The sequence below is a fragment of the Paroedura picta genome, chromosome 6, assembly GCF_049243985.1.
Source record: "Paroedura picta isolate Pp20150507F chromosome 6, Ppicta_v3.0, whole genome shotgun sequence".
Lineage (NCBI taxonomy): Eukaryota > Metazoa > Chordata > Lepidosauria > Squamata > Gekkonidae > Paroedura > Paroedura picta.
In genome coordinates, this window is record NC_135374.1 from 112,272,258 (window position 1) to 112,290,863 (window position 18,606).

Below are 18,606 nucleotides of genomic sequence, written 5' to 3' on the forward strand. Positions count from 1 at the left end.
CCGGGGACTCCTTAAAACCGGAAGCGATCCGCAAGCTCTCCTCATCCGGAGCGCTCCACACTCTGCCTCCCAGTGAAACTGAACAGCCGGAGGCGAACCGCGGCTTCTGATTGGACAGCAGGCAAAGGCCGGAGTGAAAGTGTTGCTTTTTCGTGGCCCCGCGGTAGCCAATCAAGGCTGCGCGCGTCATAGGCCCATGTTGCAAGGTTCGGAGGCGGGGCGTTTTTCGTCTCAATGGCGGCGGGAGCGGCCGGGGTGGTGCTTGGAGGGCCACCGGCGCCCTGGGGTGAGTCTCGGGGAGGGGCTGAATATAACGTAGAGGAGGGAACCCGGCAAGGAGGACGGGGGAGCCCAGCAGGTGGGGACGGAGCTGCAGAGCGGGCAGCCCCGTGTCTCTTTACTGCTGGGTAAGCCCTCCGGTGGCAGCGGGGAAAGAGGAAGGCCCGACGCGAGCCGCGGCCTTCAGCTGGCAAGACCGGAGCGAGGCTGTTAAGGACGAGACTGTCTTTTGTAGGTTACCCGAAACTGGATGATGCATAAAAATATATGATCGACTTTTGGGTTGCTGTCCCCTTCCTTCGACTCTTTCCTACTGTGCTTACTCGTGAGTAGGCCATTAAAGTGCAGGGCTTGGGTCGGACTTGCGAAGGGTTGGGTGCCTTTTTGCCCAGAGATGCCAGCCTCCAGGTGGGATGTGGGGATCCCCCAGGAGAACACCTCTTCTCCAGACAAGAGAAATTGGCCGCTTTGAAGAAGAGCTGATGTTTTGTACCCTGCTTTTCACTCCCTGAAGGAGTCCCAAAGCAGGTTACAAACACCTTTTCCTTCCTTTCTTCACCCTATGAGGTAGGTGGGGCTGAGAGAACACTAACAGAACTGCTCTCTGGGAACAGCCCTAAGAGAACTGGGGCTGGCCTAAGGCATGACTGCATGGGGGGAATTCTCCAGATTAGAGTAAGCTGCTCTTAATAATTATACCATGTTGGCTCTCTGGCGTTGTACCCCACTGAGGTCCTTGTCCTCTCCAGATCTCCAGGAGCTTCCCAACTGCTATCTAGCAACCCTTCCCCCTCCCATCCCCCCACTAGCGGCTGCTGGGGCTCAGCTGGTGACCCTAATAATGCCAAAGAAGCCACCCTTCAGAGCAGGCATTTCCTCCTCTTCTCTGTAGTCTGCAGGTCAGTTGTAATTCCAGGGGGTCTCTAGGCCTCATTTGGGGTCTGGCAACCCTGCTTGTGGCTCTTGCAAGGTTACAAGGGAATCCTGAAGGGTGATTTCCTGGCCTAGAATGTGCTTCATCCAGGTGAGTTTGCAGACTCAATTGTAATACAAGCTCAATTCAGCCCCGTTCACAGGTTACGGTGAGCACACACTTCCATCCTCGCTGTGTGCATGCAACTCTTGACCAATTCACTTTGCAAATGGAAGTGGATGCAAATCCCTGGGAACTATGGGGTTTGTATCACATATTCAGTTGTATGCATGTTGAATGTCCAGTGTACCTTTCCCATTTCCCACTGGTTTTATGTATACCTCCCCGAGATGCCACAGTGAGGGGTGGTGTATCAATTCCATGAATAAACAAATAATATAAAATAAAATGTAATATGAGGATGACTCAGTGTTTGCATAGAATCATAGAGTTGGAAGGGGCCATACAGGCCATCTAGTCCAACCCCCTGCTCAACGCAGGATCAGCCCTAAGCATCCTAAAGCATCCAAGAAAAGTGTGTATCCAACCTTTGCTTGAAGACTGCCAGTGATAAAGATAAATCAAGTGTGTATGAATTGTGTGCAGTAGCCCTCTTCACGTTACAGTAAATACACGTACAGTAGGTGTAAGCCCTGCATTTATCCAGGAACTAGGTCCTGGGTTCTCTAGTCAAGTTAACACATGTTGACTCATTTTTACAAACAGGTGGATATACCTTCAGCCAGGAAAGTATATGTAGTTGCTGTAATATGTTAGCAAGCTACTTTAGTCAACTCGGTGTCATGATAAATAGTAGTTCTTTCAGAGCTCTCTCAGCCCCACCTACCTCACAGGATGTCTGTTGTGAGGAAAGGAAGGTCATTGTAAGCTGCTTTCAGACTACCTCAGATGGTGAAAAGTGCAATATAAAACCCATCTGTCCTTATGAAAACGGCCAAAAAAGGTTAAAGAAATATTAAATCCTGATATTATTGTTACAATACATAATACAGGTCACAAAAGTAGACCGCCAGGCGAGGCTACTAGAGCCATACCTGTCTTCAGAATACCTAGCCATGGTAATCCATGCGACTGTCACCTCCAGAATTGACTTCTGTAACTCGCTCCATGCAGGCCTGTCTTTGTCTCTGACCCAGAACTTGCAGCTGGTGCAGAATGTGGCTGCTAGGGCCCTTCCAGGAACACCTTGGGAGGGCCCATATCCAGCCGGTGCTAAGGCAGCTGCATTGGTTGCCGGTTGTATTCTGGATCAGGTTCAAGGTTTTGGTTTTGACCTTTAAGGTCCTTTGCGTTCTGGGACCCCCATATCTGAAGGGTCCCAGACCTTATGCCCCCCCCCCCCCGACAGGACTTTACACACTGTGGGTACCAATTTATTGGTTGCTCCCGTCCCCCGGGAAGTTCGCCTGTCCTCGATAAGGGGCAGGACCTTTTTGGTAATAGCCCCAGGAATGAGCTCCCGGAAGAGCTGGGGGCCCTACGGGAACTTTCTGTATTCCGCAGGGCTTGTAAGACCGAGCTCTTCCACCAGGTCTGTGGTTGAGGCCAGGGCATGGAAGATCAGATGGGTCTCCTGGATGATGCTGCCACCATAATGTCAGATCATTGTCGGCATGTGCAGTCCCCTTGGCACACCGAGAGGCAGCTGTACTGGCTGTGGGGAGGAGTGACAGTTTTACAGCCAGCTTTCTGATTTAATTATTAATGGGGATTTTAACAGGTATTTTTTAATGTGGGGTTTTACTGTGCAACCCCCCATGAGATGGTTTGCCATGAATGGCAGGAAATGAATCTAATAATAATAACAGAAACTGAAAAAATTAAATTATACAGGTTTTTATTTATATATATGATACTATAATATTCTTAATCATATAATCATAGAGTTGGAAGAGGCATCTAGTCCAACTCCTTGCACAATGAGGGAACTCACAACTCCCTGCCCACCCACAGTGACTTCAGTTTCATGCCCAAGTGATCCCTCCTCCAAAAATCCCCAGAATCCAACCTGGCCCGGAGAAAATTGTATAATATTTATTTGTAATGAAAGCTGAAAACAGTATTCGGTCCCAACACTAATCTCTATACTAAATCAGTTCTCAATTCCATAATTCCAATGCATGGACCTAGATCAAATGTGTTTTGGCACACAGCCTTCCTCAGTAGACAGACATACATGAACTGCAAAAATACACAAGCTCCAGACATACCTTCTGTTTTCTATAAACAATAAAATCCAAAAGTTTGACACAATGCCTACCTTAACTGGCCCTCTGTGGTGTTGCTAGACCACGGAGGGCAAATCAGGAAAGGGATGCCCCACCCCTGACCACCTCCCCTTGTTTTCACCTGGGTGGCTAGTGTAGCCTCTAAAGCTGCCTGCCCACCTCCCAAAGGTAAGCCGGCCAAGCAGGGTGGTGTGTGGGGAGAGAGGCCGGACTGTAGGCCAGCCCAAGGAGGCCACTGTGGCATCTAAGGCAGTCTGGAGAGGCCACTGCATGGGCCACTCAACTTGGGGGGGGGGGCAGGAAGGCCCAGCAAATGGCCGCTCCTGGCCTGAACAGGCCTCTGCACACTTCAATGCCACCCGTCTGGGTCCAGGTCCAGGAGGGGAAGGAAGGCCCCAAAAAGGCCCTGTTCTGCCCTGACTGGGTCTGCGCCAGCATCCACAGGCCTTTCTGGGGTGGCCTTCAGAGAGGCCTGCACACACTGGCATGGACCTGGTTGGAGCAGTGCGCATCATTTTGGCCCGAACTACCCCATGGAGGCCTATGCAGGCCTCCGTGCTGCCTGTGGAGAGACTTGCACATGCCAGTGCATTTTGTGGGGGCAAGGCTGCCCATAGGGCCCATGGCAGCCTTAGGGCACACCCTGGCAAGGGGTGGGGGAGAGTCCCATCCTTTCTCCCTCCCTCCATCCCTCTTTTTTCCTGTGTGTTTGTCCTTCCTGTCATTTTCTCTTTCTTTTTTTCTGTCAGTCTTCTCCCCTTCCCTCCCCGCACCTGGAGTTTGGCAAACCAGCTGGCTGCAAATGGAGGAGGAGTGGGGGGACAGCACCCAGGAAGGACAAACTCCAAGCCTGCACCCTAGTGTCTGGTGCATTCCTGGGTGCACCGGTCTTTGCCCCTCGTACAATACATATTAGCAACTAACGAAAAGGACCCAGTAGCAATTGTGGTTATACATCCTGCGGCACAGGGCTAGGTCTGAATTGCAGAGGCCTCTGTATCTATCGCCACAAGCCCTGGTTAGATACAATTGTAATAAGATGGTGACCTCATATGCACCTTCCTTGCAGTGTCCTGATTAATCCTATATGATATGGAGCCGATCCGTATGCAGAGGAATATATGTGCGTTTGCTGCTGTAGGTCATGAACAAGGCAACGGGTGTGTGTGGTCACAGAGGGAGAAATAGTGTCAACGGCAAGGCTTCAGTCCCATAAATGGGAGCAGAGTACGATGTGTTCCGTTTTGCTAGGTGAATAAGAAATGCCTCATCTTCATTAGACCTTAGGTAATACCTTAAAACAGGGGTAGTCAACCTGTGGTCCTCCAGATGTTCACAGACTACAATTCCCATGAGCCCCTGCCAGCTTTCGCTGGCAGGGGCTCATGGGAATTGTAGTCCGTGAACATCTGGAGGACCACAGGTTGACTACCCCTGCCTTAAAATGTCCTGATAAATTCCCGTGGGAATCTCCTGTTTACATTTATTCTGCAGAGAAACAACCGTGTGTTGTGGAAGCCTGAAATGTTCTCCCAGAGTTTCGTTATCACTGTTGTCCTTACTTAAATAGCTTACTTGGAAAATGATTATGTCATCTCGCCAGGGAACCTGTCTGAGAAGGCTTTAAACAGTCATAAAAAACATTAAATGTTATTACAGCTCACTGTTCGTAACAGAGCCGTGCATGAAATGTAGAACAACAAGACTATAATGTTACGTTGAACAGATCAGCCACTTAGTTCAAGGCTTGGGTGAACGGAAATATTTTTGGACAGAAAGAAAGCTTCATGGGTGCCTGGCAGGCCTTGAGGGAGAGGGCATCCCACAAGTCAGGTGCCACCCCTGAAAAGCCACTGACTTGGTAATTATTCACCTCGATGTCTTTCAGAATTCCCCAGAACTCTGCCATGATTATTGTGATTTTTATTATTATTATTATTATTATTATTATTATTATTATTATTATTATTATTATTATTATTATTATTATTATTATTATTATTATTTCGATTTATTTCCCGCCACTCCCAAATGGCTCGCGGCGGGTTACAATGTCTTAAAAAACCCATAAAAACTCCCATTAAAAGACTTTAAAATGTCACAACATGGCAGCACAATAATAAGATCCCCTTCCTACCCCCATTCCTAAAAAAGGGGGGGTGGAGGAGAAGGAGGTCAACGATGTTCAAGAAGCCCGGGGGAGAGCAGTCGATGTACCCCGGCAGCCCCAGCCTCAACCATAGACCTGGCGGAAGAGCTCCGTCTTGCAGGCCCTGCGGAACGTTGAAGGGTCCCGCAGGGCCCGCAGCTCACCCGGGAGCACATTCCACCAGGTGGGGGCCAAGACCGAAAAGGCCCTGGCCCTGGTCGAGGCCAGGCGTGCTTCCCTAGGGCCGGGAACGACCAGAAGATTCTCACTCGCAGAGCGCAGAGCCCTGCGGGGGGCATAGGGCACTAGGCGGTCCCTCAGGTATGTGGGTCCCAGCCCGCGTAAAGCCTTAAAGGTTAGAACCAGAACCTTGAACCGGATCCGGACAGCAATTGGTAACCAGTGCAGCTGCCTCAGCACAGGCTGGATGTGGGCCCTCCAAGGTGTGCCGGTGAGGACCCTAGCGGCTGCATTTTGTACCAGCTGGAGTTTCCGGATCAGAGACAGGGATAGGCCCGCGTAGAGCGAGTTACAGAAATCTAATCTGGAGGTGACCGTTGCATGGATCACAGTGGCCAGGTGTTCGGGGGACAGGTAGGGCGCTAGTAGCCGGGCTTGGCGAAGATGGAAAAATGCCTGGCCGGCTACTTTCCTGACCTGCGCCTCCATCGTCAGGGAGGCATCAATGGTCACACCCAAGTTTCTGGCCTGGGACGCGATGGTAAGATGCGCCCCTGCCAGGGTGGGTAAATGCGCTTCCTGTTCCCGCCCCCTACTTCCCAGCCACAGGACCTCCGTCTTGGAGGGGTTGAGTTTCAGGCGACTCTGCTCAAACCATTCTGTCACTGCTTCCAAACATCTGGCGAATGGTTCCGGGGGGGGGGGGAGTCTGGGTGGCCGTTCATGAGGAGATAGAGCTGGGTGTCATCAGCGTACTGATGGCAGCCCAACCCAAAACTCCGTACCAGCTGGGCCAGAGGGCGCATGAAGATGTTAAATAGTGTGGGGGAGAGAACCGCGCCCTGTGGGACCCCACAAGGGAGTCCATAAGGGCGCGAGAGCTCATCCCCCACTGCAACCCTCTGGGTCCGGTTCTGGAGGAAGGAGCGTATCCAGCGCAAGGCTGTACCCCGTATCCCCGTACCGGCGAGGCAGTGGCCCAATATCTCATGGTCCACGGTGTCGAAAGCAGCCGACAGATCCAGAAGGACCAGCACGGTTGACCCGCCTCTATTCAGCTGGCGACGGAGATCATCCAGCAAAGCGATTTATGTTAGATGTACCCTGTTATCTTGAAGGGTTTGTTTGGGGTTTGGGACATCCTGAAAAACAAGTGTTTTCTCTTCATTCAGGACCCAGAGCTGGTTTGGATACCAGTGTCCCCCCCCCCTTTCATTGTCTCCTTGCAACAAGCACCCTATGAGGTAGGCCAGGCCAAGAGTGTCACCTGGGAGAGTAGAGATTCGAACCTGAATCTGCCAGAAGTTCTAACCATTGCTAAATGGTAGAGAAAGAATCAGAAGGCTGCTGTTAAAATGAGGCAGGATGTTGGAGCTCTGGGAAGGAACAATATTTAAGGTGTTTTTAGTTTTAAAAAATGATCTAAAGAGAAGAGCAGGAAAGGAAAAGGATAGTTAAATGTGAACAGGCAAGGAATGAGCTTTGGAAACAAGGAGGCACAGGAAAGAGAGCGCTCTTTGTGTGCTCAGAGCTGGAAAGGGTGCCTGGGTGCTTTAGGCCCAATGGAGAAGGGCTGGGAAACCAAGTGTGGCTGTTCTATAATTTGCCACTTGCCTGCTCACCCAGAGGCCAGACAGTCTGGCTCGAAAACAGGGTCACCTGAGTCACAAAAGCATTCCTTGTACCAACACACTCGGAGAGGAGCTCCGCCACATACGGAAGCCACCTGAAATTGCACTCCACCTCTGGAGTGGCTTGCAAATTCCAAGTCACACAGCAGCATTGAAAGCTTGAATCACTTTCAGATGGCTTCTGATCCATCTTTCTGTCTTATTCATTTTGAGAGAGATAGAGCCGCATGTCATGCGGGAAGTAATGAGGTGCATAAAGTAATAGGGTACACTGAGAAGAAGGGAAGGAGGTCTCAGGAAATGTAAGGAATAGTGGAAATCAAGGCACTAATACCTTCAGCTATTCATGTCTTTCTGGAATCCTTATGTTGGTCAGTATCATCCATCCCTCCCTCCCTCCCTCCATCCATCCATTGCATTTGTATACCGCCCTCCCCTGATGCTCAGGGCGGTTCACATGGAACATAAAGGAAAAATACACTGAACTCTTTTTTTTTTTGTATCAAACAGAAATACAGCAATGGTAATAATAATAATAACAGAGGATAACAATTTAACAGGAGGACAATCAAATTGGTCCATGGTTGTTCAGTTCAGGTACATGGATTTGGTGCTGGGTTGGTGTAGTGGTTAGGGGCAGTGGGTTCTAATCTGGTGAGCCGGGCTTGATTTCCCAGTCTTCCGCATGCAGCCAGCTGGGTGACCTTGAACCAGTCACAGTCCTGTTAGAGTTGTTCTCAAAGAGTAGTTCTGTCGGAGCTCTCAGCCCCACCTACTTCACTGGGAGAGGGCAGGAAGGCGATGATAAACCACTTTGAGACCCCTTTGGGTAGTGAAAAGCAGGATATAAAAACCCCAACTCTTCTATTCCAAACTTCCATCAACCATAGATTCTATATTGGATGCTTAATTTACCATTGAATGTCCAGCTAGTGTTCTCAAAAGGTCTGATGAATAGAAAACTACTTTTGCCAGCTAAAGAAGGAAGATTAGTAAGAGCAGTGGGTTGGATCCTGCAAAGAGTTTCTGCTAAAGGAAGAGGGGAAATTTTCACCGATTCCTCAGCCCCTCATAGTTCATCTCACCTCCTTGCTGTTCCGGGGAGGGGGGGGTATTCCCTGGTATCCCCAGGAATAGCACTTTGGGCTGAAGGCAAATTTCACTTCGTTGTTGGAAGTCCCTTCCCTTGGTTGAGAAAATTTCCCACAAAATCCAAGCCATTGGGAATAAATAATTGTATGTTAACAATCCTGTGGTTTAAATTTGCATCCCATTGTTTCTGCATGGAACCCATAATGGGAGAATTATATTGTTCGGCATGAAAAGGGTTTTGTCAACTAACTCACAACCAGGTAACTTTCTCTTTTTGGTAGATTTCGGCAGCACCGCAGGTATCGTTAAAATACTACCGCAAGATTTGTTTGCAGAGCTGGTAAGTGAACATCTGCCATGAGTCCCGGCTTGTGATAGGTTGAAGCAGCCGTATCAAAAAAGAATTACTATTTTTTATAGCATTCTTGCTGACTGATGTGTTTCGATGCTGTTTAGTGAATGCCTCATCCTTGTATTTTCTGGATCATCAAGAGCAGGGGTAGTCAAACTGCGACCCTTCAGATGTCCGTGGACTACAATTCCCATGAGCCCCTGCCAGCATTCGCTCATGGGAATTGTAGTCCATGGACTTCTGGAGGGATCTCAGTTTGACTATCCCTGATCAAGAGCGTCAAGAGAAAGGGAAAAAGGATAAAACCACACCTTTGCCACTGGTGTGTGGGATAGCCTAGAGCAGGGATTCTCAACCAAGGCTCTGTGAGAGCTCCCCAGGGGCTTCCCAGCCTTTCCCTTCTATCCTGCCTTAATGGACTCGGGCCACAAGCTCGAGTGGTCAGTTCTCAGCAGGGAACTGGCCACTTCCATTCACCCTGGGGGGGGGGGGTGATGTTCTCACGTGGTTACTGTGCCTGGGAAAGGGGTTGGAGCCTGGATGCCTACCTCTGCCTCATACCACCTCCTTCACTGCCCTCCGCGTCCTCCTTGGAGTGACAGGGAGGCGTGGCTGGATGACATCACTTCCAGCTCAGTTCTGGGTGCTCCTCGAAGCCTGAAAAATATTTCAGGAGCTCCTCCATTGTCAGAAAGCTGAAAAGGGCTGGTCTAGAGTGAGGAGTGGAACAAAAAAAAAACCCAGCTGGTAACACTTAGGATCCACAGAGGTATGTATTGTTGTTAAAATTATATTACTTTTATTGTGTACAATTTTTTTAAAAGAACTTTCTGAATTAAACACATATGTTCAGCCCATAGACTATTGCGAACCAGTATGCTACGCACTATGTGAACCAAAAGACTGATGCGTTTCGGCCCCTGTAGGGCCTTCTTCAAAGGTCTGGTTTTAACACACATCAGTTCTTATTTTATATGTACAGCAGCCAATAAAATCTCCAAAGTAGGAGCCTGTAAAAGATAAAGAAACAAACTGAAGTCTACATAATCCAAGTTAATACATAACAGAAGAAATTGTGAAGTCATAAAACTTACTGTAAAGTATCAGAGTCGCTTAATGAAAGATGTCTAGTTTTTAATCATTGTTGTTGTTATGTGCGAAGTCGTGTCCGACTCATCGCGACCCCATGGACAATGATCCTCCAGGCCTTCCTGTCCTCTACCATTCCCCAGAGTCCATTTAAGTTTGCACCGACTGCTTTAATGACTCCATCCAGCCACCTCATTCTCTGTCGTCCCCTTCTTCTTTTGCCCTCAGTCGCTCCCAGCATTAGGCTCTTCTCCAGGGAGTCCTTCCTTCTCATGAGGTGGCCAAAGTATTTGAGTTTCATCTTCAGGATCTAGCCTTCTAAGGAGCAGTCATTAGTTAATCATTAGTTCTCTGTAAAAAAACAATTATCAAGCATATAATCAAACTAATAACAGAAAGGGGGGGGGGAATGGAATGAAATTTACCTTCCAAAGGCTGCCCAAAATTGTCAAGGGTGTGTTTCCTTATTAGTGCATATATTGCAATGGGTGAAGTGCTGCTATGATGGGGAGAGAATCTTATAAAGGAAGAGGAAGACGATGATGTAACAGAGCTGATAGAAAGCCATGTCTGACCAGCTGTAGCCGGACAGAGCCAGAAAGGTGGGGGGGGGGTGGAGAAGGGGGAAAAAAAACTTTGCATTGTGTATCTGAAAATAGACATTCTCATGTACATTTGAATCAGGGAGAAGTAGAAACAAAGGAAACTGCAACAGCATTCTGAGCTAACACACCTATCCAGCCAATCTCTTGATTTAAGCCTGCTGGCTCCAAAGTCCCAAGAATGACTATCCAAAAGGTCTCTCTTCTCTTTAGGGCAGATATCAGATGTTCCTTGGGGGCTGTAATCTTCTCAGTGCCATAAAACCAATGATTTTTCTTGGCTTGTTGAGTCGTTCTAAAGTGTTGGACGATTGGTGCAGAGGTTTGATGATTTTTGAGATTGCTAGGTGCTCAATGATACATACCCTTAAAGACCTGTAGGCTTCCACTAAGCCAGTGTTCCCCAACCTTTTGGAGGCTGGGGACCGGCGGCAGCAGGGAGGGCAATTGCCTGGCTGCGCATGTGCGGCACTTTCGCGCATGCATGCAAGTGCCGCGCGTGGCCCTGCTTCCCTCTCCCCCCCTCCCGCAGTAAGAAGCTTTTTTACTGTGGGGAGGGGCAGGGAGAGGGAGCCGCGGCCCCGTGCCAGGGCCTTCGTGGCACCGGGCCGCGGCCTGGCGGTTGGGGACCACTACACTAAGCAATCTTCCCTACTCCAAATCACCAACTTAATGTCATTTTGTTGGCATAGTTGTTTCACAGTGGTTCTCTCCAAGTTACTCATGTTACTCCAACCTGGTGTAAGAACATATCGTAATTTTTGTAGTCCTTCTGTAACCAACTCCTGAAATGTGAGGATTCTGCTATTACTAGTGGGAGGATTGAAAGATGATTTGGGTTTAACTGTATAGGCATCAGTTTCATCCTTTGAATCATTAGTATTCCCCCAAAAAATTTGGTAATCCAATATTTCTGTAAAGATGTTATACTTCAGAGTGTACCTGTAACCAGTCAGTAGGTGGAGTAGGCACAAAGGAAAGGCCTTTTTCCAAAACCTTTAGTTCTATAGGAGTGAAAGTTTCATTTGTTAAATTTACTACTTGTGATTTCTCATGTTCTTTTTCTTGTTGTATTAGTTGTAATACTGGGGTCTGTATGTCCTCCCTGATCTCAGTTCTCTCCCCATGTCTAAAAAAGTCTCATCTTTCTTCAAAATGGAGTGGTTCACCTTATGGTTTATAGAAGAGGAAAAAGACTTAGATATATCTGAATCTGAGCTGGTGTTCAATGATGTGTCAAAGGAAACAGTTTTTTCCCTATTCCCTCCTAATGAGGGGTTTCCAACTATATACTCTGTTTTCCTCATAATCTTTTAAGATTCCTTTGACATTTTAAAATATTTTTCCTCCCTTAATTCTTCAGATTGTTTTCTGATTTCATTATCTAGGGAGTTAAGTTAGGCACAGAAATCCTTATCCCCAGTGGTTATTTTCATTTTGTCACTCAATTTTTAAAATATCAGCTACAGAAGCTTCAATCAATGCTATCATGAGGTCCATAGAGCATTTAAGGATGGCATCATACCAGGTGTTTTTTTTTTTTGAATTCTTAATCCTCTAGGAATAATTTTCTTTCTGCAATAATCCTTTATGGAGCTTGCATGGGCATCAACCTTCATTTTTCTTATTTCTCATTTCTTAAAATCTTCCCAGTCATCACCAGCTGCAGCTGGTCAGACATGGCTTTCTGTCAGCTCTGTTACATCATCCTCTTCCTCTTACTTTATAAGATTTTCTCCCCATCATAGCACCACTTCACTCATCGCAATACATGCACTAATAAGGAAACACACCCTTGATAATTTTGGGTTCACATAGTGCCTGCTGGTTTGCTTACTGGTTTGCAATAGCCTATGGGCTGGACATACTGCATGTTTTTAATTCCTATAGTTGTTTTTTTTTAAACTATGCACAATAAAAGTACATAATATAATTTTAACAGCAATACAGACATTCAATCTTTGTAGGTCCTAACTGTTTCCAGTGGGGGCTTTTTGGTTCCAGTTCTAGTCCCCCCCCCTCCTTTCGGTTTTGGTGTAGAGTGGGGAGTCCCAGACTCTTAAGCTTTTCCTCACTTAGTAGTTCCCCTCTTCTGATCATGATGAAGAAGAGTTGTTTTTTATACCCTGCCTTTCACTGCCCAAAGAAGTATCAAAGCGGCTTCCCTTCCTTATTTATTTGTTTGTTTATTTATATGCCGCCCTCCCCAGAGCCTCAGGGTCATTTACATAAAACGTAGGAACAATACAAGAAACAATCCATAACATATAAATAACCATAACATTAATACTGCTAACAGATAATTGAAACAGTGCAAACAGGTCCAGGAGCAGAATGCATTGATGGATTTCTGGGAGAGAGGGAGGGAGGGAGCAGGGGCCCTGCAGATATTGTTGGTTATGCCTGGTCTCAACCAAATGCCTGGCAGAAGAGCTTCCTTTTGCAGGCCCTTCGGAACTGTTTTAGCTCCGTCAGGGCCCTGATCTTCTCCAAGAGCTCATTCCACCAGGTGGGGGCCAGGACAGAGAATGCTCTGGCCCTGGTCGAGGCCAGGCGGGCTTCTTTAAGGCCAGGGATCCTTAGCTGGTTGGTGGCGGTAGAGCGCAGAGCTCTTTCCTCTCCCCACAACAAGCACCCTGTAAGGTAGGTGGGGCTGAGAAATCTCTTAATAGGAGTGCTCGGTCAGAATAGAACTATCGCTAAAACAAGAATTTTCTCTCATCATCTTTGAGACTTTGAATTTAAATAATACAGAACATAATATTCTGGCCAGGATGACAGCTGTATCGGAGGATTGCTTGTGCAGGTTTATTTGATTCATCCCCCATAGGCTAGTGCCACCAGCTCTTACTAGGGAAGTCTGTCGCTCTATTGCAACTCTAGACACAAGGCTGAAGATGAAACACCGCTTCAGGCTGTTTGCTAATTGCAGGATACTTAAATCCGCGATCCTCTCTTAGATTTTAGGTGATTACATAGCAGATTAAAAGCAGATATGGGTGCTTCTTCGGAGGGGCTCTCAGTTTTGCGCTGCTCCTTACCAGAAAGTAAGACCAGATCATCTTGTTTCGTCTCTTCTCATTATGTCTTCCCGCAAATAGTTTCCCCGAAGAAGCTTTGAACTCCCTGCCTTTCCAGTAAAAATGTTTCTCTGCCAGTTAGGTGACAAGACATCTACATAGTCTGCAAGTTGATTAATTAATTAATTATTTCAACTAATTTCTACCCTGCCCTTCTCCCCAGTGAGGATTCCAAGGGGCTTACATCGTTCTCCTTCCCTCACAAAAACCTTTTGAGGTAGGTTAGGCCGAGAGTGGGTGACTGGCTCAAGGTCTCTCAAACAAGCTTCTGTGGAACTGGTGGAGAATCAAAACTGGGGCTTCCAGACCTTTGTCAGATTCCCATTGACTTTTCCATTGAACTCACTTGGAATATTAGCAAAAGTAGTTTATTGAAGGAGCAGTACAAAGCTCGTGATTATCCCTGCTGAAATTAAATGGGCAGGCAGTAAATTGATCCCCACACCCATCAGACATAAATGTGTCCTGTTCCCAGGCAGGGTCTTTTGTTCTCAGAAAAAAATATCCGAAAAGTATTCGACCAAAGCCAGGCGCATCCAATAACATCCCAAGCTTCCCCTCCAAAGACGAATGTAGCAATAGGCTATACAGCACAACAAGCAAAGCAAAGTAAAAAGATGTTTACAAATTGTGAGATTTTCCCAGGCTTGCTTCTCCCTCACCCCACTTCTCAATGACTATACATTTCAATAACCATACCAGCCTTTCTCAACTTTTTTACTATTGAAAAACTCTGAAACATCCTTCAAGCTTTGAGAAACCCCAGAAGTGGTGCGATCATGCAGAATATGGTTGGGAATGATAGCTGTGCATATGCCCAACCGAGGCCCTTCCCCTTTCCTCCCCCTCCAGGCCCATCATTGACCATTTGGGGAGGGGGAGGGGTCAACATGAGCATATATGAAATCCTGGCTGAAAAAAACTGAAGCATACATTGGCCACTGGTATCAACAGGTTAAAGCTGACACCTTGTCTATACTTTGCAAGTAACAATTCAGGAATACAGCGGGCGCTAGATTGGGAACTGGGGTGGAAGAACTCTGTGGATGGCCTCTCCTTCCTCCCAGGACCAAGAAAGGCAGCAGGTGGCTGTTAGGGAACTCACCGGCAGGGGCAGCTCTCACGCAGCCTCCGAGCCTCAGAGGGAAGTGAAAAGAGGAGGTGGTGGTTGGGTGGGGGACGGAAGGCGATTGGCTGGCCACTGAACGGACAAGCAAGCCGGTTGGAGGAGGCAGCACTCAGGGGCGGGACAACCGCCCTGAGTGGGTGTTAAGTGCTGAGTGGCACTTAAGCCTTCTCCTAGGCCTTTCCAGTAATATTAAGTGGAACAGATGACTGTTTATTTATTTTTTCCCTAGTGTGTGGCATTTAAAAATTTTTAGTTGTAAACCATTTCATAGTCTCAAGCCATTCCTGTGTTCCATAAGACAGTGGTTTGGTTTGCAACTTTACCTTTTTGATAATAATGCAAGTATTATTACCCTTCAAAGCACAGGAATTTGATACCTTTCTATAAACTGTTGTGAAAGAGACTTAAAAGTAAGCAATCATGGTCTAATTAGCATTGAAATCGGTTTTCTTTGCAGTGTGAGCAAATTATCCAGTATCTTCGGTGTCAGATCTCAGGCATAAATACAGTGGAACTGTGCCAGGTAAAATTGATTGCTTCCATTTGTAGTCAAGCTATTGTAGATCCCTGTTTTGAATTGTTTTCATTGTGACACTTTGAATTTGTATTTGTTTCCCTAGAGGTTTCAAGCAGCTGGGATTGAAATTAGTGCTAGTGACCTGGCAAAGGTAGTTAATGCTGTTTCCTCTCTGTTTAGGTAAGCAAAAAGGTCTTTGGTGTTTTCCCCTCTAAATGTCTAACTTAATATGGAGAAGGAACAAAAAAAAAAAATTGGCAGGTTTTTCCCCACTACTTTGCCACCCAAAACTTTTGTGGAAATTCTAGACCAATCTTTCTCAACTTTTTTAGTATAGAGAAACCCCTGAAACATTCCTGAGGCTTTGAGCAACCCCAGAAGGCATGATTGTGCAGAATATGGTTGGGCTACACAGCCATATACATGCCCATCTGCATCCCCTTCCCTTCCCACCCTCTCTAGGCCCATCATTGGCCATTTTGGGAAGTTGGGGGGGGGGCAACATGACCGTATATGTTTATATCACTCTAGAAATGTTTAGCAAATTTTTAAAATATATAACAATTAATGAACTCCCACCATTCGGGAAAACCCTTCCAGGGCTGCCAAGAAGCTCCCAGAGCTTCACAAAACCCTGGTTAATAAAACCTGTTGATTTTTAGTCCAATGTTAGGAACTTGAAGGCATGAAATATTCAATTTAATGATGATGGGACTTTTAAGCTCTCTTTTTCATTGTAAGGGGGAAAACTGGGGCCGAATCCTTGCACGCAGCAGGTAAAGAAGCCTAAGAGAGGGCTGTACCACTTCATGGCACAGGTGACCGTCTTCAAGACAGAATGCTTCTCCATACAAGGTCTTCTCCGCAAAGGAAAACAAAATGTTCCAAAGAAGGGTTCTGCTTTAGGCTAATTGTAGGCAATCTTAGAACCTCCTTGGAACTGTGGACAGTAGAATCCAGATCTTCTTCTCTGACTAGCTCTTGGCTATCCAGAGTCTAAAGCAGGGGGAGTCAAACTGCGGCCCTCCAGGTGTCCATGGACTACAATTCCCAGGAGCCCCTGCCAGCATTCGCTGGCAGGGGCTCCTGGGAATTGTAGTTCATGGACACCTGGAGGGCCGCAGTTTGACTACCCCTGGTCTAAAGCAAAAAAAGTCTTTCTCCTGAGATCCTTTTAAAGTGTAGCTTCCAGGGAGTCAGGCTATCTGCAGGGGTGGCCAGACTGTGGCTCTCTAGATATTCACGGTGTACAATTCCCATGAGCCCCTGCCAGCATGTGTTGGACTCATGGGAATTGTAGTCCATGGTTATCTGGAGAGCCACAGTTCAGCCACCCATAGATGCTATTGGATAGTAATGATCAGGCAGAGAGGCAGCATAAAAGTATTTTAAATCAAATAAATCTAGATGTGCCTAGAAGCCAGTGTGCTAAATAGACATCTCTGGATAAATCTGGGCTGGAACCAGGAGTGATACCAAGAGCTTGGCTTCCAAACATGTCCTGTCACTCTGCCTTGGCAGCTCACTGGGTGACCTTGGGCCAGTCTGCTCAGCCTGGCCTACCTTGTAGGGATGTTGTGGTGGGTGGGGGGAAATGGAGGAAAAGAGGATGTTATAAGCTGCTTTGGGTCCTCATTGGGAAAAAAGATGGGGGGATATAAAGGAAATATGTTTTTTTTTTAATATGTGTTACTAAGTTCTATACTATAGATCATAATCTTGTTTTTTTTGTTCTTTTTGACAGTACAGCAGCAAAAAATAAGCTCTCCTCAGAAGAACTTTGTACAAGACTAGGAAGTGCCACGGGCCCTTTGCCGAAACAAGCCTTGCAGGTTATTCGGCATGTGTGGAACGAACAGGGGAACTCCATTGCTGGGTCTGCAGAGGCCAACAACATAGGAATGGTTGGCCAGGTAAGCTCTTCAGGCAAGTCTGCGGGGGAACGGCAGGCCTCAGCATAGCACAGCAGGGAACACATACCATCAAGGTTCTTTGGGAGGGGTAGCCTCCTTCTACGAAATGTCAATTTGTACTTACTGAAGCCTTATATGCTTTATAATAATAGCATTGTTATGCTCTAGGGCAGGGGTGGCCAAACTGTGGTTCTCCAGATGTCCATGGACTACAATTACCATGAGCCCTTGCCAGCAGCATGCTCTAGACCAGGGGTAGTCAAACTGCAGCCCTCCAGATGGCCATGGACTACAATTCCCATGAGCCCCTGTCAGTGTTCACTTATGGGAATTGTAGTCCCTGGACATCAGGAGGGCCGTAGTTTGACTACCCCTGCTCTAGACCTTAACATTCACGACCATAGTCTTGCAACTGTATGCAACCCCTTTAGAGGTTGTTAAAACTTGGTGCCTCAAAACAATCTGTAAATGAGTAATTGAAAAGGAGACAAGCCATGACATGTGCTCAATTCAAAACACCAGGTTTTCTACATGGTACTCTAACATTGAAACACTTAAATACCTCCAAGGTACCCAGCAGATCTCTCTGATGCCCCATTAAAGGGAGTATTTATGACTGCCCATTCACAAACAATTCCCTCTGCCTATTGACAGGGCAGGTATAATAAAATTCCTTTAGATCAGTGTCTCTGTCCATGTGCCTCCAATAACAGAAGATTCCCCCACTATCTTTTACTGCCCACTGTAAGACGCTATCCATACTAGGTCATAGAAGAAGAAGAGTTGGTTCTTATATGCTGCTTTTCCCTACCCGAAGGAGGCTCAAAGCGGCTTACAGTCGCCTTCCCATTCCTCTCCCCACAACAGAGACCCTGTGAGGGAGGTGAGGCTGAGAGCCCTGATATTACTGAAGAAGAAGAGTTGGTTCTTATATGTCGTTTTTCTCTACCCAAAGGAGTCTCAAAGCAGCTTACAATCACCTTCCCTTTCCTCTCCCCACAACAGACACCCTGTGAGGTGGTTGAGGCTGAGAGAGCCCTGATATCACTGCTCGGTCAGAACAGCTTTATCAGTGCTGTGGCGAGCCCAAGGTCACCCAGCCGGCTGCATGTGGGGGAGCGCAGAATCGAACCTGGCATGTCAGATTAGAAGTCTGCACTCCTAACCACTACACCAAACTGGCTCTCAGGTCACCCCACACTATTGGAACAACAGAGGATTGTATTCACTTTTTACTGGTAAATACAAATTCATTTATAACATTTAAGGGTAGCCTCTTTTATGTTATTATAGATTTAAATTAAGGAATCGATTTGTACATGCCAATCCTGAAAGCAGGAACACTCTCCTGGATTATTATGTTCTCCTAAATGACAGTGTGGATTCTCAACCATTCTGCAGAACTCAGGTTGGCCACAGCAAACGGTTTCA

At 47.0% G+C, this 18,606-nt stretch overlaps 1 protein-coding gene and 1 long non-coding RNA gene across 7 annotated transcripts in view; one reads left to right on the forward strand and one right to left on the reverse strand.

Annotated features, from left to right (window-relative positions):
• COMMD6 (COMM domain containing 6) overlaps window positions 1-18,606 on the forward strand; it is a 20,011-nt gene continuing 1,405 nt past the window's right edge. Inside the window, exons 1-5 of one of the 5 annotated variants that reach the window (XM_077343972.1) lie at window positions 143-286; window positions 8,775-8,833; window positions 15,203-15,268; window positions 15,366-15,442; window positions 17,007-17,175. In XM_077343972.1, the coding sequence (XP_077200087.1) occupies window positions 235-286; window positions 8,775-8,833; window positions 15,203-15,268; window positions 15,366-15,442; window positions 17,007-17,175 (423 nt within the window). In that variant the 5' untranslated portion in view covers window positions 143-234. Of the gene's footprint in view, window positions 408-8,774; window positions 8,834-15,202; window positions 15,269-15,365; window positions 15,443-17,006; window positions 17,176-18,606 lie in introns of all 5 variants that reach the window. The other 4 variants (XM_077343974.1, XM_077343975.1, XM_077343976.1 and 1 more) reach the window with 4 other exon arrangements.
• The window catches only part of LOC143840439 (uncharacterized), a 24,425-nt gene continuing 15,450 nt past the window's right edge, over window positions 9,632-18,606 (reverse strand). The window contains exons 3-4 of one of the 2 annotated variants that reach the window (XR_013232185.1): window positions 9,940-10,285; window positions 9,632-9,855 (exon numbers count right to left, since the gene is read on the reverse strand). This is a non-coding gene — a long non-coding RNA (uncharacterized LOC143840439). Of the gene's footprint in view, window positions 10,286-18,606 lie in introns of both variants that reach the window. The other variant, XR_013232184.1, reaches the window with a different exon arrangement.